The following is a 21,266-nucleotide window of genomic DNA, read 5'->3' as shown; positions in this document are numbered from 1 at the left end:
CATGACATACAAACTCTACTAGTACGCACTCTTAATTACGATTTAAATGTTTGTTGCATCCGAAAATATGCAGTAATTTTTGGTAAGACCATAAGACCTTTCATTTGACCCTAAGATTAGGAATAACGGTTTAGAATCCAGTCTATAACATTTTTTACGGTTTTTGTTCCGCCAGTTTAAGTGACGGTGTACAATATTGAACACACTTTACCCTATAACTCCGGAATCTAAGTTTGTGGAAATCGGTCAAACCATCGCTGAGAAAAGTGAGTGAGATCCATTTTGGTATATTTGAGATCCATTTTGGTATATTTGACGGAACCAGATACCGGAAACCAGGATAGCCGGAATCGATTTGTTTAGTTGCCTACTGATAATGACTATCGATTTGTGTAGTTTTGAGACAAGTTTAGAAAACTTTTTACGTTTTTTGTTTCGCCGGTATAAGTGACGGTGTACAATATTGAACACACTTTACCCTATAACTCCGGAACCGGATGTCGGATCCGGATGAAATTCAGGAATTCCGTATGGGACCACGAGACCTTTCATTTGAATCTAAGTTTGTCAAAATCGGTTCAGCCATCTTCGAGAAAACCTAGTGAGATTATTTGACACACACACAGACTTTGCTCAGCTCGATGAACTGAGTCGAATGGTATATGACACTTTTTTTCACTAGTCGGTTTTTCAAGTGATTGCATAACCTTTCTATATGAGAATGGCAAAACATGTAAAACTGTGTGATTTGAAAATAACATGGCTTGAAATAGAATGAAATAAAAAACAAAAACAAATCGATAGCAACAACGCGACTTGAACCGAGAAACATTAGATAAAAAATCACGCCAGTTAATCGACTGAGCCAAAGAAGCACATACCAGCTTAATACAGCAATTAATCTACCTATAAGATCAACTTTTTCAAATGATCATCCGAATGAATTCGACTTCATCACTTTTTGAAGCATTTTAAATCGGATGGCAATTTGCAAATAATATTATAATGAATTTAAAATTTAACAGTGATGTTAAATAAGTATTTGAATATTTTAAATTGGAATGCTCGATCTTTGAAATCGAGTGAAGATGAATTTTATAATTTTCTCGAAGTTCACAAAATTCATATTGCCATTGTGACAGAAACTTTTCTTAAACCAAATGTCAAATTGAAAAGTAATCCACATTATGTGGTTCATCGATTTGACAGGTTTACTGGAATGGGTGGTGGAGTTGCCATTTTTGTCCAACGGCAAATCAAACATCGAATTTTACCTTCTTTCAATACTAAAGTTATTGAAAGCTTGGGAATCGAAGTTGAAACCATTCGTGGAATTGATTTCATCGCTGGAGCATATTTGCCATTCCAATGCACCGGCGAACAATTAAATTTCAGCTGGTTACTTCACAGTTCTTCATCCCAGTAATCCGACTTGTTTCTCTTCCGTGAAAAACCCGTCTACAGTTGATCTGGTTCTAACAGATCAAAGTCACATTTGTAGTGAACCAATAACACATGCTGACTTTGACTCAGATCATCTTCCAGTAACATTCAGACTTTCCAACGAAGTTAGAATTGATCCAATTAGTTCTATATTCAACTATCATAGAGCTAATTGGTTGGATTACAGATCATAGATTAAAATAGATTAAACATAGATTTGCTCTTTTGCGAAATGAAAACTTCGCTAAAGAAGTTGAACAAATTAAACCATATTCTAAACCTTTCTGGAAACTTTCTAAGGTTCTTAAGAAACCTCAGAAACCAATTCCTGCTTTCAAGGAAGGAAATCAAATACTTCTTACAAATGGCGAAAAAGCTCAAAAACTTGCTCAGCAGTTCGAGAGTGTACACAATTTTAATTTGAACGTTGTGAGTCTTATTGAAAGTGAAGTCTCACTGAAATATGATCATATTTCAACCCAAGTGTTATCACAAGATGACATTATTGAGACGAATTTTGGTGAAATTAAATCAATTATTAGGAAACTTAAAAACATGAAGGCTCCTGGTAATGATGGAATTTTTAATATTCTTATTAAAAATCTTCCCGATGTTGCCTTGAGACTCCTGGTTAAAATTTTCAAGTGTTTTTCATTAGCTTACTTCCCAAAAAGATGGAAAAACGCTAAAGTAATTCCTATCCTCAAACCTGATAAAAACCCAGCAGAAACATCAAGTTATCGACCAATTCTTACTTTCTTCTATCAGTAAACTTAAAAAAAAATAAATCTTGTTGAGAATGATGTCTCATATAAATAAGAATTCAATTTTTTACCAGAGCAGTTTCGATTTCGTCATGAACATTCAACTACTCATCAACTTGTACGAATCACGAACATGATAAAAGCAAATAAATCTTCTAGGTTATCCACTGGAGTTGCTCTTCTAGACATAGAAAAAGCATTCGACAGTGTTTGGCACAAAGGTTTAATAGCAAAAATGTCTGATTTCCAGTTTCCTATTTATGTGATCAAAATGATTCAAAATTATTTAACTGATCGTACTCTTCAGGTTAGCTATCAGAATTGTAAATCTGAATTGCTACCCGTACGAGCCGGTGTTCCGCAGCGTTCGAGCGTAGCTCCAATCTTGTATAATATTTTCACTTCTGATTTTCCAAATCTGCCCGTTGGTTGTCAGAAATCGCTATTCTGTGACGACGCAAGTCTGTTAGCCACAGGTAGAAATCTAAGAGTGATCTGCAGTTTAAGTTTAAATATTTTCAGTGATTATCTGTCAAAAACGCAATTAATTATCTTTCCTCATAAGCCAAGAGCTTCTTTTCTTAAACCAAACAATAATCACATTCTCAAATTGACATGGTCTGATCAAGCTAAATACTTAGGTTTAACGTATGACAAAAAACTCACCTTCAAGGATCATTCATATTGAAGGAATCCAGGCAAAGTGTAATAAATATATTAAATGTTTATATCCTCTTATAAACAGAAATTCTAAACAAATTGTTAATTTATAAACAAATTTTCAGACCAGCCATGCTTTATGCAGTACCAATTTGGTCAAGTTGTTGTTCCACCAGGAAGAAAACGCTTCAAAGGATTCAGAATAAAATTCTGAAAATGATTTTGAAGCGTCCTCCCTGGTTTAGTACAAATGAGTTATACAGACTCACAAATATAGAACCATTAGATGTAATGTCACATAATATTATAAGCAAATTCCAACAAAAATTGATGCAATCTTCAATTGAATCGATTCGCTCTCTGTATTAGTTAGTACGTTAGTATATAAGTTCCTTTTCCCCATTACACAATACAAGTAGGTTTAGAATTTTCCCTACACAAAAATCTCAGAATTGCGGAAGCAAATGATGTCCTCATGGTAACAACCAAATAATATATATATCATATTCCAATAAATACTTATTTAAAAAAAAAACAAGTTATGCCAGTCTCCGTAACAAGTTTATTTCTTTTCTTCGTATCAAATATTCTTCACGCGGTAACAATATTTTGGTTACATTCTAAACACCTCTAAATAGCGTTTGTTCTCATCGAACGATGCTAGTGGAAATCATTTAATTAATATACACGCATACAACATCGGAATAATTTACTTCGTTCTATTTAATCAAACAATACCTTTTGTGCTTTAAGTCTCACTGAGATTCATGGGTTGCATAGTACATCTAAAGTAATTCGGTAACTAAAAACTGAAATTGACTCGAACTGTTCCTCTTACAAACTAGATGGTACTTCTTTCATCTCTCGGTTAGTCCTTACAGTAGCAATACTTCCTCATTTCCGGATCCCTGTCATATATACAGTTGGCCTGGGATCCGTACTTGTTTATCCGCGATATGTCGCTAAGTTTCACTCGATACTGATTTTTCCTAATATCATGCATCACACTGCCTTCATAGATCGCCTTTCCGGGCCTGGTCACCAGTTTTACCTGGTACATGTCATGAGCAATCTTCGTCGTGGATGAGCTGAAATCCCCTAGAAATCCATCCGTATCTTTACTTTTCTTAAATTTCACCAAATCCTGATGGGGAGACAGCTTAGCGGCCCACTTAATCTCGTCCAAACTGAGCACCGAGCAGAGACTGCGATGTTGTTCCGTGTACTTGTTAATGAAATCGACGACGGCCATAGCCGAACGGAACACTGGTTCCGAAGCGGTATCGTCAATCGATTCCCAATCCAGGCAAGCACACCAGTGGGGTTCGATGTAGGCCTCGGCACATGATCGGTTCTCGGAGATTTTGTCGAATAGTGAGATGGCACGGGTGTATGTCGGTCGCTGTTTTGCTTTCAGTGTTTCAAGATCTACAATGACAGATGTTGAGTATGTGGAGCAGCAAACTTGGGATGATCGGGATACTTACTCAAAATATCCTGTAGCGTTTCGTGCACGTCGAACGGTGTCACCAATTTGTCCAGGTTGCTCTGGAAGTTTTTGTACTGCTCCGAGTATTGTCGCTTGAACCATTGCGGAAAGCTAAAACTGAAGAACGGTAGTCGCTCTTCCTGCTTGCCCTGCAACGTGTTTCGTACTTCGGCAAATCGGTTTCCATGGTCTGACATCATGATCAGAACTGTGTTGTTGAGCACTCCGGACTTTTTCAGCTCTACCAGCCAGTTGGTAATATCGGTATCCGCAACCCCGATCAGATTGATCGAATCGTGCGAAAGTTCTCCGTGGAAACTAAAAACAAACCTTGGGTTTTTGGGGTAACTTAGCATAAATTCTTTGGTGTAGTCTAGCATCACTTTATGGCGAGGTTGCGCTCCGACGCATAACCTTTTGTAATATGACAGTTGATTCTCAATCGACAGGTAGTAAGTGCGCATGTAATGATCCGTTGGTTGAGCTTTGAAACCATTCAAACGATACGAGAAGGTACCTATGTGCGGTACGTCCTCGTTGAACGCTGTGATATAACCGTACTTCTCGTATTCGTTCCACACAAACGGGTACACGTTAACGAACTCAGAGTGTGCCATGCGCCGACGAGTTTCCGGCAGCTCGAGCTCGGTGAATCCCGTCAGTAAAGGAATGAGGGCCTGTGGCGTTCCATCGCCTATAATATTGTATCCCTGCAGCACTTCGGCACCCAAGTATTTCGTCAGGTATTTGTATGTTTTCGGTAACTTCCGTATGAAAGCGTTTCTGCTGAGCGAATCGAAGCCGATCATCAAAACGTTCATGGTGCCTTGTTTGCTCCAGCTTTGGCGACTCTGTAGAGCCGGTTCTTCACGAATGCCTATCACAATTCCGTTCCAGCGAACGTGGTTTTCTGTCCAACATTGAGCACGGGCAAAATCGCTTCTCCGTAGTATGTATTTGTCGGTTGATCGCACTGTCGGTGCAAACTGAAACTTGTAGTCATCGGTTCGTAGAATGTCAGCAAAATTGCAAGTGATTTTGCCTCTTGCTTTCACCACTTCCGGTTTGATAGTGCAAACCGATTTCTGCAAATCAATAACGAAGAAACATGGTCAGTAGAGCTTGAGACGCATCTGTGGACGAAGAACTCACGTGACAGGATACCCAGTCATCGTTGACATTACCACACTCGATCGGTGGTTCATTCTTCAGGAAGCTTAGCATTTCCGGTGATTCCACGGGAAGGGATGGCATCCTGCAAGCGCCTTGGTTGGGAAGTGATTGTATCGATTCTTCGATGAGATTTCTGCAATGAGATAGTTGAATTGGTTAGGTTGGTCTGATGCATAGATACCTCAAGTAAGCTTACATTTTTTCCCGATTGTCCCCGTATTCCCGACTGCTGATCATGTAGGCCACTAGTGCGTAACCGACGACAAGTGTCAGCAGCAGGAGGAGATTCTTTCGTGAGCATTTTCTTAATTGGTGCATTGCTTTCTCATTTGAGGTGTGAAATCGTGTGCGTGTTTTTGTTTTTGATTGTTTGAGCTTTAGGTGATTACGCTAAACGTAGTTACTGTGCAGGATCCTAGTGGAGTTTGTTAGCAGTATTGTGTATATACACAAATATTATTCCCATTCTTTTTTCTGTAACGATAGTTTAGAAATAAAAAAGATATCGTTGAGTATTGAAATCAATAAAGCAACACGATAATTTGAATACAAAGCTCTAATTGTGCCTGCAATAATCAAAGCTCGTGAATTCAAAATCATCGGAAACGTAGTATGCTATGCGTGATAATCTTTGCACCGTCGTATAAATAAGGTTCCCGTTAAACATGTGCAAACAATGGCTAGCTTTTTTTCGCAAGCTCGTAAGCTATAACTATTTTAACCATAGTAGGCAGTATATAGAAAAAAGGCGGGTGGGTAATGTCAGAGACATAACCGGATTGACGTGAATACGAATAACAATGGCTCGCTGAAATTCAAGATGTGCCCTCATAAAGCACGATATCAACAGGTCAGAAGTCGGCTATATAAAATATATATATTGATAATAAGCTCATAACACACATCAAAAGTATGGGAAATATTAGGAATAGTTCTCTACAATCACGCATGTGCTATCCAATAGAATGAACATTTAAATTAGAGTTGTTTTACCAAGCAGTGAAAATATTCTGTGGAGAATATTTTTGCTTGTATCTTAGAACCTAGAATCGTAACCTCTACCATTAATATAATCTCGTAAAAGGTTTCCATTACTGCATTTTCATTGTCATCGCAATCGGTCATTTCTTGTACACAACCCTGTAATTATTTCAATAGTCTAATATGATTCAGATGATAGCTGGGGGCTGTCCATAAAATACGTCAAGCTGCAAGGGGGCGGGGGGGGGGGGGGGGGGGTTGTTTCACAAAACGTGACCTTTTGTGAAAGGGGATGGGGGGAGGGTTGTTGGAATGTGACGTCCAATATTTTCAATGAGCGCATTTTTGAAATACCTAATTATATTACTGGTTTGCCCTATTTCCTGAAAAAATCTCCACAATAAACGTTTACATTCTATAGGAAAACGTGTATTTGTTGAATCATTTCTGTTGTGATCAGCAAAAGTGTACGGAATTAATAAATCTGCCTAATCTGAGTAAAAAAAAGATGCCTTAAAACGGTTAAACTTAAGTTATGCACTGACAATTTTAGTCAATGTATATGAGTTTGGGTGGACCAATCGCTTGGAATTATGAATTTTTTAACTTTCAGATATCTAATGATTGGTAGTAAGCAGATGTGGGGGAGTCAAAAATTGTCAAAAAAAAGCGTGACGTCTTTTATGGACAGCCTCTTGGTGGAAGTTAGCATCCATCAGCACCTCATACATTAAAATCCGAAGAACGTTGGGTAGTTTCCAATTTTCGTCTAATACGTTAATGAATTTTGAATTCGCTTTTATATATAGAATTCAAAGAGTAGTCCTACCTCAAAACTATGGGAACGTGCCACTTGAACCAATTAGTTCTGATTCCTGAACGGCGGTTCTGTATTCTAAATGACTGTTAAATTGCATTTACATGTTTATCAATGATAATGATTATGGCGGCATTTCGTCGGATTTTTGTAGCAGTATAGTACTAATCTGAGACTTAATCTAGTTTGAATAGTTTTGGTGAAATTATTTTTTCATAAAATAATTGTACTTTTTTTCAATTCCATCATGTTTTGGCGCCCGAGGTGGTCGCCTCACTCGCCTCACCCTCACTACGGTACTGGTGCAATTATAGTTTCTAAAAAAAAAATTAATTTCCCCTAAATTCCACTATGGAGAATTTCGACTATTTCGTTATAATACTAACGTAATATTGACAGACAGATACTAATATTTCAAATGCTATTTGCACTCATCATCTTGTATTACTATTTCGTTAGTTTTATAAAGAAATAGTCCAAATTCTTCATAGTGGAATTTGAAGGAACTGACAAGTTATCTAAGGTATCTTGCAATGGTTTTTGCAGATCAATAGCTTTGGGTCCGGTAACTGAAACTACACCATCATCTGCCAATAGTCTTAGTGTACATGGAGTTACAAGACAGCTGTCAATGTCATTCACGTAAAAATTATAGAGGAGCGGACTGAGGCATGAGTCTTGCGGGAGACCCATGTAGCTAATTCGAATGTTGCCAAATCGTCAAGTGAAAAATGCATGCGTTTCTCTGACAAAAGGTTGTGCAAATAATTATTTATAACCGCTGGGAGTCCATGTTGGTGGAGCTTGTCTGAAAGAACATCAATGCGAATCGAATGCTCCTTTAATGTCTAAAAATACAGATGCCATTTGTTGCTTTTGAGCGAAGGCAATTTGGATGTCAGACGAAAGTAATGCGAGGCAATCATTCGTCCCTTTATTTCTACGGAAGCCCAAGTGTCGAGACGTTGTAGAATAATTTTTTCGAACAATTTTCTGATGCAGGACAACATCGCAATGGGTCTATATGAGTTGTGATTGGAAGCTGGATTCCCCGGCTTTCGAATGGCGATAACTTTCACTTGCTTCCAGTCAGGTGAAACAATATTTTGCTCAAGAAACTTGTTGAACAATTCCAACAAACGTCTTTTTGCGAGGTCGGGCAGATTCTTCACCAAGTTGAATTTAATTCTGTCCAACCCAGGAGCGTTATTGTTACAAGACATGAGTGCTATGGAATATTCCATCATTGAAACGGGGCTATCAATGGAACCATTATTTGGAAAAGATTCCCTAATAATGCTATGCGTAGGAACAGAATCTGGACAAACTTTCCTCGCAAAATCAAATATCCATCGGTTCGAGTATTCCTCACTTAATATTTATTTGACAAGCAACAACTTCTATACTAGAAGTCGAAGGAATGTTTAATCTATAAAAGGAATAACATTTCTTAATTCCTAAAAGCACTCCACCATACGGAGAGTCTCTATCGAGACGTATAATGTTTAAGTCATTAAAATTTAAGGCTATGTTTGATGTAAGCCATGTTTCGCACAAAGCAAATACATCACATTTTTGACTATGCAACAAAACTTTAAATGAATCAAGTTTTGGCATGATGCTTCGACAATTCCACTGCAGAACAGTGATTGAATCATTTGCGACGGATGATAAATTATCCATCAAATGATACAAAACCTGAGAGAGCTGGCAATTGAGCTGATAACTGTTTCAAAAAAGTTCTAGCTATTGGAAGGAATGCCGTTATGATGGTCTTTAGAGGTTCAGATATATTGAATGCTGAGAAAATCCATTCTACAATTTCCGAATTTCAGTTATCCTGTTGGTGGCTGTGAAATGGAGCCCACTGGATTATTGTCTTTTCTTGAGCTAGTTCCTGGATTGGTTTGTAAATTTTACAAACCAGGAGGCACAGTTTTTGGTTTTAAATTTGGCTTTTTAGCTTTAACACGGGGATCTTTTTTTGAAGGTGTCTTTTTTGGTATTTTGTGGTTTGGTAATCTCCTCTTAACAGACCCTTGAGGAGTGACAAACGAGGTATCTTCACTATTTCCATCAGATTCAGATTCCTCTGGCTCCGCAAAATTTGAAAAACTGTTTTCGGTTTCCAAAGGGGAGACATGTATGACCGTTTTAAGCATTTCTGCATATGTGCGCTTAGACCGTGCTTTTAAAGAAAGCATCATTTTGTCTTTACGCAACTTAAATGCAGCGCATACTGACAGATCATCATGAGGACTCTCCCCACAATAAACACATTCTTCAACATCTTTATCGCAAAGATTATCCTTATGAGGCCCTTGACATTTGATACATTTGGACTTATTACTACAGTAAGTAACTGTATGCCCGAATTTTTTACAGATCGTGCAATTCATAACATGCGGTACAAAAAGCCGAAAAGGAAGACGAATTTTATCGATATAGACATGGCTAGGCAACGCAGATCCGGCAAATGTTACTCGAAACGAAATCAATTACTATTAATAGTTATCTTTTTAGACTAAAGAGAAGACGTTGGGCAGAGTGAATTAAAAGATAGAAAGATTACAAAAAAAGCATGTCGGGAGATTTATGGCGTGTGTTATTGATGAGTTTGTTGCTATTAGTTGCTGTTAGAAAAATTCATAATATTTTCATTTCATTCAGGAGTTCTTGCGTGAGTCACAATATGAAAATTACGCTCCTTTTAAATATATTGCTGGACGCATACACAGTGGCCGTAAATAAAGCAAGTAAAATAAATTTTGCTAGCATTTCTTGACATTAACAAAATAATTATGATTGTTTCGTAATTCATTGCACGCGTATTGTTTAGGTACACTAGCGCCGCCCTGAATTCAGTGGAACACGTATGAAAAAGGCTCATTTCTGTCAGGTTGTGTATGGGTTGATTCGAAACGACACCCAAACTAGTATAGAGATGTGTTTTACACGCCAATACTTTCATTTTCGCATTGCACGTAAGCGTAATTGAATGTGTTAGTGACGGCGCAAATTCCTTTCCACTTTTATTCTGAAGAATATGATGCTTTTGGTAAGAAATGGAGAAATTCAGATAATTATTTATGATAATCTGGTGCACTGAAAGGTGCCTTGAAATGCCATGACCTATAAGATCTGCATTTAGGCAGAATGAAACGTAAAACGTCGGTTTTTGGCATTTACTCATGAAATCCGTACCGGAAAATATTCATATTGTAAGGAAACCTGTACCTCGTCGCTGTCTTGAATTCTGAATCTAGAATTTTTTCCTGTAACTGTTGGTCAAATCAGTCTAAAAATACTGAATACGACTATTATCTTTGCGCCTAATATGAAAAATCCTCATTTTACGAAGTAGGTTCGTGACAAATGTTTGCGTTATTTGGAATTGACTTCGTAACTAAAGTTTACGTTATTTGGAATTGGTGAACAAAGAGTTATATAAATCGATTACTTCGTAAAATAGACTTCGCAAATTGCGGCTTGAGTGTTAGAATGAAACACTAATTTTGAAAGGGAAAATAAAAACATGTTATTCTAAGTATCGACAATTGTTTTCTACACATTTTGTTCTTTCTGGCAATTTATGAAAGCAATCCAATCAATCGCCCAATTTTCGACTTCTTCGTAGGAATCAAAGTACTGCTCAGCAAAAAGTTACTTTTCGATGAAAATAAATGGTAATAGGAAGGGGCCAATTCTGATGAATACAGCCAATGGGGTAGCATGGCCGATCGCGCATTAGCTCTCTGTACAGGCACATTGCCGTGTAACAAAATTACTTTGCTGTATCTTCTAGCCCATGTTGCTCGTTTTTTGATCATTTCATGGTTCAAATTTAATGAAAACTCATGATACAGCACACCATTTCGATTCCACCAAACACAGACATGGGTCAAATCAGACAGGTTTTTCAATAGTGTACTATTGAAACATTTCATAGTTGAGGTAGAAATACAGACAATCCTAGCTGCGAACAAAACAGAAAAAATCCTTGCTAACAATGAAGGAAAAAGTTTTCCTTACGGTTTATGAAACGAAATTTATCTAATTTATTGTGAATCTGTGTTATCACAATGGAATTGGCTATGCAACAAATATATATTATTATATATCCAGATTTTTGTGTGAACGACCTTTATTTGCCAAATGCACCCTTACTCATTTTAATAAAATGTAAAAACATTCAACGAAAAAATCTCCAGGTGGCACCGGGTTGGCAAAATAGCGTTTATTCGTCGAGCTAAACATCGTTTAATACGCAATACGCTCTATGTGAATCAATTTGCGAGACGATTCGTTGTCATATATGAAGTGAAATTACTGCCAAGCTGCATTACTATTACTTCCCACATGGATAGTTATCATCACACGTTTCAGCTGTTTCGTTTACTGAAACACGTGGTCACGGAAGCTCATTATACTCGATAGAGGCACAAAATTGTCTCTTCTGTTTTCTGTGACTTGCTCAATTGGAGAGTACCAGTCAAACACCAGTAACGGGAATATCATAACAAACTGTAGAATAAAATAAAACCGGATTGTGATAGGCAGAATTTACATATGCCATAAAGGGTGAACTACGACCGATTGGCACAGGGGGGAAACCGCAATACAACTAATACAGTTTTAGGTAGTTTCAAAAGAAAACAACAATATGTGAAGGGATGGAAACCTGCTTGGGTTTCTTTTGCACTGAAAATAATATGATAACATACACCGGGTAAGCCAAATTAGGCCTAGCAACGTTAAACACAAATAACTCCTTTTATGGTTTGATACAACCATGTTTTTCTTTTCCTATGACTGAATTCTCGGTTAATTTTTCAAAAAGACGTATAGGCAAGTGACAGTTTCTCTTTGTTTACTTTCTCTTCTATTAATTACCAAGCGGTTTCCACGTTTATCACTCAACTCTTTGCATGAAATGATACCCGAAACTTTCGACTTTCAAAAAGAACAGTGATATCAAAGAAAATCTTTTTAATCACATCACAATAATCGAAAAAGAGAGTGATTAAAGAGAAACTGTCACTTGCTTATACGCCCTTTTGAAAAATCAACCGAGAATTTTTAAAAATCTATTTTCGAACCATGCAGGACAAAACAACAATGATCAGTTTTCATGATGCATCGTAAATATCGGCAATATTTTAATTCAACAATTGCTTCCACACCCTTCATGATTAGAACTTTGCTCGGTCGTTTTAGGGAATCCAAAATCACCACACCAGTGTTCCCAAGTAACATTTTGATTATTAATAAATACTTGTGACTGTCTTCAATGCTACATAATAAGTTTTGCATTAAAACTTCAAACTCAACGAAAGCCTGCTGAAAACCTTTATAAGAGCATATTCCAGCCAAGTGGACCATTCTTCATAATGTTGATAAAGCAAGAATCAGCATAAACCTACGTTACATCTTTTTCGGAAAAATTCCAAATTAAAGAAAATTTTGAAACCAGCTTTATGATCAACATTAAATTTATTCGGATGGAATGAATCCCGCAATGAATACACTTTCATTTTGATATTTTTCTTGAATATGTGCCACTATTTCTGGTGCTTTCGGAGTCGGAAACGGAGAACCAGGATATCTGGAATCGATTCGTTTAGCCTTCAACCAACAATGACTACCGATTGGAATAGTTTTGAGCCGAGTTTAGAATTTTTTCTTACGTTGTTTGCTTTGCCGGTTGGAATAAAATTTCATTTGATCCAAAGCTTGTGAAAATCGAATGCGCCATTTATGAGAAAAGTGAGTAAATAATTTGAAATTGAAATTTTTACACCGGTTCTTCCGGAACCGGATGTCGGATCAATACGAAACTCAGGAATTTTCTATGGCAACTTAGGACCTTTTATTTGAATTTAAGTTGATGAAAATCGGATCAGCCATTTCAGAGTAAAGTGCGCAATAATGTTTCATACACACAAACATAATTGAAAGGTATATGACACAAAAGTACGATTTTCACAGTGATAGCATACCCTTTCTTTATGAGAAACAATGGTTCAAAACAGTCATATTCTAGTTTGAAATAAACATTATTCAAGCTAAAACTCAAACAAGTTTGTTATTTTAAACATGCTCCATTTTTCTGTGCATCTTTCCTAACATAGGGTACGGGCTCTCTATTTTATCTCATTTGTAATACCTTAAAAACCTGATTTAGCCATTAAAATCACAACGATTTTTTCACATTTCTGTTTAATAAGCCTTGCTCCACAATGGAAATTGGTTCACATTCCTTGGAAATCAAAATAATATTCAAAAAATCAGCTAAAAACATTTCTGCTCCTAATTTCATCTCAAAGGATTTTTATTCATGCTATCGTTGGTTCATCCTATTAATTAGCAATGGCGACAGCAATCAAAACAAAACATTGCATTATTAGGTTTTTTTATCGTGACGACACAAATGAACAAGTATTCATCCTTGACAGTTCAGCGGTACTGTTTACAAACAAGCTTAAACAAAAATTGAAGAACACATCTCAAACAATCATCTTTACACTTTGCAACTAGTGACTTTCATGTAATAAATCTCAAAAACAAACCGTATTCAATCGTGAACAAATGTTTTAAAACTTTATTTAGGCGATACGGACCGTAAATGGTCTGATCCAATTTGCCAATAAACAAACAAAAGAAATTTTTGTTTACAAACAGTACTGCTGCACTGTCAAAATGTGTTCATCCGAATGAGGTTAGCAGTGACGGTAAAAAACCTAATTACTCTCTCAGGTTCAAAATGTCAGAATTCTTCTTGAAAAGGGCCTAATGCCAACTATAAGAAAACACACGATATTTTTAAAACTAGTATTAAATCGTTTCGAAGTTCAAAATTTTTAGGTCGTTTTCGTTACCTTTCTTTTTAAATTTATAATTTTACTGTGCAGTTAATTTGGTAAAACTTAAAAAAAAACAAAAAAAGGAATTGTTCTTATTTAGGCATTAGCTCTTCTAAAAACAAAATGCAGAGCCAGAGATTCTATTTAAACAGATTAATTGGTATTGTATAGGATTTTGCGATTGCACATTGATTTAAATCAAAGTACAGATTTTATACAGATTTCCTAAATTTAATACAGATTTGTACAAGTTCATAAAAAGTGATAAGTAAAAAGTTATACTTTTCTCTCTGAGTATGTATTTAATTGCAGTGATTCTTTAGAAGTTCATTAATCAACGGAAAAAGTCACATGTTAAAATGGAAATCTTTTGTGCAGATATTTGATGAAGAACTCTGACAAACCTTTATATCAATATTTTCAACCAATTTCAACTGCTATATAAATACTATATATATATATATATATATATATATATATATATATATATATATATATATATATATATATATATATATATATATATATATATATATATATATATATATATATTTCTTTTTTTCTCAAACTAATTTTGTGGACTTTTAATTTTATGCTCTCGTTTTGATTTGGTAACAGACAATAATCTGAGTTCACTCAATCGGGCGAATGATGTGGCTGGTAATGCAATTGGAGCTCTAAATAATAATTTTAGCCCAGATTGGGATGTGTGTGATTTTTTTATATCAACTAAACAGTTTCAAGTAGTATCTATTGTTTCTAGGTAGCTCACGCTTATTACGCGACGACAATGCTAGAAAACTTATGCCATGACCTTTCCTAAGAATTGAGCCTCGCTATGTTTCTTTAGAACACTCGTATCGGCTTTAGTCAATTTTCGGGAACTCATTCTGTTCTCTGGTGGGGAATAGTGGATGCAGGTTTCATCAACATTTTCCAATCGTTGCAGTTAGTCCAATCGACTTCGCATCAGTATGGTCAAACACGCTTCCGAATAGTGCTCGCGTTCGTGTTTTTAGTTCGGAATCAGTATGCGAGGCAATCAACGGCTAGATAATTTATACATCTGCATAATCTTGCCCAAAATATGGCGTGAGCGCTCAGTACTGGTCTTTGTGGCAGCTGCTAGCTCGCGCATCTTCTCTTTCCGGTCGACCAATACCACTGAATATATTTTTTGACATTGTCCTGTACCATTGTATTTTTTCTCAATTGAATCGTGGTCGTCGTTGACTTAAGGACAATTTTTGCAATTTGTAAATTCAAAGTATTAACAAATTTAAATTTAAACTTGTAGGTTGTCGCTAAGAAAAATGATTCCAATTTTTTATTAATTAAATGTCATGAAAACTGTTAGCATTTAAAATTCCTGACCAGATTTGTCGCAGATTGACCCAACCCCGAACAAAACTCGTCTATCAGTATAGAATCTGCTGTGGATACAGGCCAACCTGAAGACGTCAGACTGCTTCCCAAGGCGAAGGTGTAAACTTATTCGGAGAAGCGTCAAAGTCGCAAATCGCGGATTGATCCAAATTGTTGATTTGATTTTTTTGATTATTTATTTATTTTCGAATGAACCGAATCGGACGAACAACTATCACTCTAGTTGATCTCGGTTTGTTTCATAGTTAAACTTTATGCTCTTTAGCTGCTCTCATCCTTACAGTTCCAAGACAAATTTTGCGCTTGTTCTTCCCTGATCTTCTATCAATAAATGTCCAAATAGCTTAACTATTTCAACTAAAAATGTTTAAGACAATCAAGACGTCTGGACCAAAAAGAATACGGACTGAACAATTCGAAAGAACTACTAAAACTATATAATTCGAATTTCTCTCGACAGATCTCTAGTTGATCATGTAAACGCTAAACAAATGTGTGCTAGATCAATAAAAATAATTTTATTGCTATCGAATCACCATATTCGAAATAGAGACAAGGCACGCGGACAAATTGGGTTCATCACAATCCTGGCGGCTTACAATATGAATTATAAAACTGAATACATAATGTAATTGAACTTAGTAAATGAAAAGCATTACATTCCGTTTGTGGAATTTGGCCTTTCTGTTTCAACCGACCTCACAGCTTATTCATAGCGTACAGCATCATTGCATGGCTAGTACTACGATCCTACTGACACTAAGAATCCTTCCAGCTCAGGGCTCGAACATACGACAACTGGCTTGTTGGACCAGCTTATGAAATAAATAACTAGGAAGAACACTTTCATTGAAAGCACCGCTATCGAATCAACATATGAAAATAAGCGATGAGGGATGAGTATAAATTGAGCTCACCACCACGTATAGTGTTGAAGAACGAGAAATAAGATACATTTTTCAGCTTAGACTATTCTTAAAAGTTCGAAGGAATAGATAAGAAAAAATCTCTGGGAAAAATATTAATAGATAAAAACAATTGCAATTCTGTCCTTTTACGACATGGAAGCAGGAAACAACATGACTGGTTGTTCCGACGATGACTGGCACGATCTGGATCACTTCGAAAGACGAGACAGTTTTTTGAGATGGAATTCGAAAATTGCCTGAGAGGTGGGTAGCTAGCGATGGACGATACTTTGGTTGATTTTTATTTCTTTTTTATTTAAAATAAATGCATTTTTGACCCCAAGAAAAAACGAACCGTATTAATTTGTACTCCCAATAGCATACTGAGAACTAACGAGGAATAAATCTTGAGACAGAATATAATATATTATTAATCAAAATCATAGAGGCTCAAAATCACACTTCTATACGCCGTATTTTAGTTCAATGTTAGTAAAATTGGAAGAACAGTTCTAGAAATGCAGATGCTTGGAAAGTTCAAGTCGTGTCTCTGAGAGAAACATTTTCATCCCAATTCAATCACAAGTTTGTGATTATGTTGCGAATGGTCGTAATGGAAACCAAAGGTCTCTGCAAATATCGTCCCGAACGCACTGACGGACGAGCAGAAATCACTTCGTGTCAATTATTCCAAAGAAGTCGTTGCTGCCGCCAGAAATGATCCAAACTTCCTGAAAACAATTGTGACTGGCGACGAAAAATGGTGCTTTCAGAACGATCCAAAAAACCTAAGCACCCAAGTTCGGAGTGAAATTCAAAAAAACTCATCACAAGCCAAACAAAAAACGCGAAAATCTCCTTCAAGAATCAAAACTATGCTTATCACTTTCTTCCGATAGCAAAATCCTCATCCACAAAGAGTTTGTTCCAACTGGTCAAACGGTCACGAAAATGTTCCGAGTCACAAATCAATCAGCCGTGTTCGTCAGTTTTTGGCCCGAAATCAAGTCTGCGGATTGGACCACCCACCGTATTCACCTGATAGGGCGCCGCGTGACTTCTCATTGTTTTCAAAGTTGAAATTGAAAGAAAACTTTTTTGAAAATGTTGCTTCGACACAAGTATTGGAGGCTATACCACAAAATAACATTTCAATCACTATTGAAACGCTGTAAAAAATGAATTAAATCTAAGGGAGAATACTTTAAATAATAATTTGGGAAAACACTCAAGAAATCTTGTTTATTTTGCGATTTATGGAATCAGTCTGGAAACTTAATGGATTCACATTGGGAGTGGTTTTTGGATATCGACCGATCTGGCAATTAATGAGTCTATTCAGAAAAAATAAAATGGAACTATTTCAGTTCTCTGCAAAATGGTACAATTCAAGTTCCAGCTCATTATATCAGCCATATTCATCCAATGAACCGTTTCAATCATCTTGCTGATCACGTTCACATCCAAAACGGAATCACTTCACGGCTTTCGGTTTTCATCTTATCCTATTCGTTGCTGAGATTCGTAAAATGTTTTTACCACTGTGGTATCGAAAAAAGAGAATTAGGAGAAAGTAGGATCGGTTTCTGTCGAATGTACAGCTTCGATAATAGCTCAACAATCATTGTTTGTTTCTGAAGTGGAATTGAAACAATCTATTTTTAACGCATCTATTGAAAACATAACCAATAGAATTGATTTGTTTGTTTTCACGAAACGTTACCGAGATGCGACCGTTGGTACAGCAATATACTATGACACTAATAAAGTAATTACGAGTTAACTTCAAACTGTATGTTACTGAACGAGAACCGAGGGTAAAATGCAAAACAAGAGATAGCTCATCTAACTCTACATAACTGTTGTGTTGCTTACCCTTTTGCTCCCTGTCAGCACCGATATAAGGGAGGAGAAAATCGATGAAAATGGGAAAATGGTTTTTGTCCAACCTCACGCTACCGCTACGGTAATAATCCGCAGTTTCTACGCCGATTATGATTTCATCCAGACGCTCATCACCAGTTCCGTTTACCGTTGTTCTGATCGAGCCCAAATATATCCGATTCAGTTACTTTTCACCTTGCAAACACTTCAACAATAGCGGAAACTTCCCCGACTACAATCTAATGAATTTCACTAACCAACCAAAAAAAATTCGAGACGAGATGAACAGCTGAACTAGGCACGATACTCGCCAGCTACATCTTCTTCACAACTACTACGGGCGGTATGTTTGCGAGAACTACGCAGGCAAACAGTATCAAACGAATTCACCAGTGAGATACTCGCTCACCGGTGAGAGAGAATGGCCCCGAGTTAACAGCGGTTCCGTTGCGGGCTCTCTCTCTCTCCCTAGAAACAGAGCGAGCTATTTCTCTATTTGCCATCGGAAGCATGAGTTTATTAGGTATATGCTAATAGATATATATTGACCGGTATTTTACGTTTCTCATATAAGATATGACGTGTATTGTATTCATTCCAGAAGTTACATTCGTATTGAAATTATTGTTCATTTCTTCAAAAATTAATTAATTCAATACTGCTTGAATAACAATTTGAAAAATTGAAAAACGACTCACAGATGAATGTATTTCTTCTGCTCGATCGAAAATATATCACTGGACCTCGAAACGCAATTATCGTAGTCGAGTTCTACTGAATCATCCTCGATTGCTTCACCAATATTCCGATACGCAACGATACGCGAACACATATGGTGTGAAGAACTTTGCCATTCTGTAGGATGCACGTTTTGCTGCTTTTGATTTTGTGTGAAAGATTTTTTTTAAATTGTTGTTCTTTTCGATGTGCAAGTAAATTGGGCATTGCAATCAGATGAGTTTGGTCATTGAAAAAGTTAAAATCCGTACATTAATTATTGAAAACTAATGCGATGTAGGACGTTTTCGTCGATATTGGATCAATGAGAAAAGCAAAGGTACGGCGCAAATGGTTCGTCACTTGCAATACTTTTTCTATTTCGCTATTACTCAGTGCGGATTGCCCTTACCGATTATTAATCATTCGAAACCAGCCTGTAATTTTTTCCAGAAATGCAGCTGTAGTATACATTTCAAACCTTTCGGTCTTATCAGCGACTATGTGCAGTGCTGCGGGGCTACTCCAGCATTACAATACTTCATTGTAGTCGAAACTTTCATTTTATCAACGGTTGATATTTTATGATCAAAGTCTCGTTCGAGAGCGCTTAGTTTATCGTCAGTTCATTCCCTGCCTCAAACTTCACGAAAGCAATTAAATGGTCAACGTTTGATATGTTGTTTATTTTTGCCCCCCCCATACCAATCCGGGACAATCAAGTACTTGGTACTATCCATCCGTGAATCACATTCCGGTTCAGAACATGATTATCAATTCCAGGCGCGTATCCAGAAATTTGTTTCGGAAAGTGTTTCAGAACATGATGATTAATTTCCATGATCATGGAAATATGTATATAATAACATTTTTGGATAAAGTCGTTTGTTGAAATTTCCTCATTTTTTTACATTTTCCGATTGAAACAAACTGACTAAACAAACACATGAAAATGACACAAATTAGAACAACACTTAAATTTACCAGATCATGGACGATGGTCGCATTTCGGTTTGGCATCTCTAAATCGCCGACGACTTGTTCCCGAGAGTCACACATCGACGACATCGCATTTCTAAATAATTCTCTGTTATCGGTGACTTGCAGAGATTGTCCATCCAGAATCAGTCCATTTAGCGCCCCAACTACCTCGAATGGCTTGACATTCAGAATCAGTGCCACCGAACCGTAGGTTTGTTTCTCAAGCAATCGATTCCTAACGACCGTCCCGAATAAGGAGTATATCGAAAAGTAGTTAGCAACATTGATTATTGAATAAAAAGCAAAAAAAAACATATTTGACATCAGTTTTCGATACATTGTAGAAAAATTACATTTTTATGCATTTCACTGATTATATTGAAGAAAATCCTAGTTTCTGTGAGACGCTCGCACTTTGGACTTGACATTCTTCATTAAATTCTGCACAGTTACTTTTGTGACTTTCCTGGTGGCAGCTGTCCAGTTTTTTTTTTGAACTCCTGCATGTTTTGGGACACTGTACCTTCCTTCCGAAAGTGCCGCTTGACAATTACCCAATACCTTTCAATTGACCGAAAATCCGGGCAGTTCGGTGGGTTGATGTCCTTTTCCACGAATTTTACATTATTTTTTGACAACCACTGTAGAATGGAGTTGGCGTAGTGGGCTGAAGCCAAATCCGGCCAGAAGAGAGGAGGAGCCTTATGATTTCTGTACAGTGGCAGCATTCTTCAAACATTCTTCCTCGTACGGTGTTAATTGTGCCCTTCGTGAAGAAAATCGACGACCGCAAACCACAGGTACAAATTGCTTGCCAGACCAACACCTTCTGCCCAAACTTTTCCATCGACACCGTGGTGCCAGCGTCGTCCAGGTCCTGGTACACCGATTTCGTATAATATTGCGGTCCGGGCAGCGCTCGAGATTCTTCCTTGGCGTAGGTTTTGTTGTCTATCAGGATGCATCCGTCTTTATTCTGTAGAATCCGGTTATACAGTTTTCGCGCTCTTGTTTTGGCCTGAACTTGCTGTACCAGGAACTTTTTCGGCATCTTCTGTTTCTTGTACGTTTTCAGGGAGTTCTGAACATTGATCCGTTAAATCATCCCGATGCTGGTGTTGACCTGCTTGGCCAAATCCCGCGTCGACGCCGATGGGTTTTTCCTGATGTACTTAACCACTTTTAAGTCCCGGCCGAGCT

General features: G+C 37.0%; 1 protein-coding gene across 1 annotated transcript; it reads right to left on the bottom strand.

The window, feature by feature from the left end:
- Positions 1 to 3,406: 3,406 nt before the first annotated feature.
- LOC131429675 (uncharacterized) lies at positions 3,407 to 18,729 on the bottom strand. The gene is made up of 5 exons (XM_058593964.1): positions 18,360 to 18,729; positions 5,726 to 6,003; positions 5,509 to 5,662; positions 4,355 to 5,441; positions 3,407 to 4,295 (listed from the first exon to the last, which is right to left on the bottom strand). Exons 2-5 carry the CDS (start codon positions 5,845 to 5,847, stop codon positions 3,736 to 3,738), a joined length of 1,923 nt encoding a protein of 640 aa, XP_058449947.1. The 5' UTR covers positions 5,848 to 6,003; positions 18,360 to 18,729; the 3' UTR covers positions 3,407 to 3,735.
- Positions 18,730 to 21,266: the final 2,537 nt, after the last annotated feature.

Source organism: Malaya genurostris, chromosome 2, assembly GCF_030247185.1.
Source record: "Malaya genurostris strain Urasoe2022 chromosome 2, Malgen_1.1, whole genome shotgun sequence".
Classification (NCBI taxonomy): Eukaryota; Metazoa; Arthropoda; class Insecta; order Diptera; family Culicidae; genus Malaya; species Malaya genurostris.
Note: the sequence above shows the minus strand (reverse complement) of the source record. Positions and strands in the feature narration are given on the sequence as shown.

Bases quoted from the DNA above. Each gene is read 5' to 3' on its own strand.
- LOC131429675 (XM_058593964.1), bottom strand. From the start codon at position 5,847: ATGCACCAATTAAGAAAATGCTCACGAAAGAATCTCCTCCTGCTGCTG. The intron at 5,663-5,725 runs GTAAGCTTACTT...ATCTCATTGCAG, and splicing joins GGGGACAATCGGGAAAAAAT to AAATCTCATCGAAGAATCGA. The intron at 5,442-5,508 runs GTGAGTTCTTCG...ATTGATTTGCAG, and splicing joins ATGACTGGGTATCCTGTCAC to AAATCGGTTTGCACTATCAA.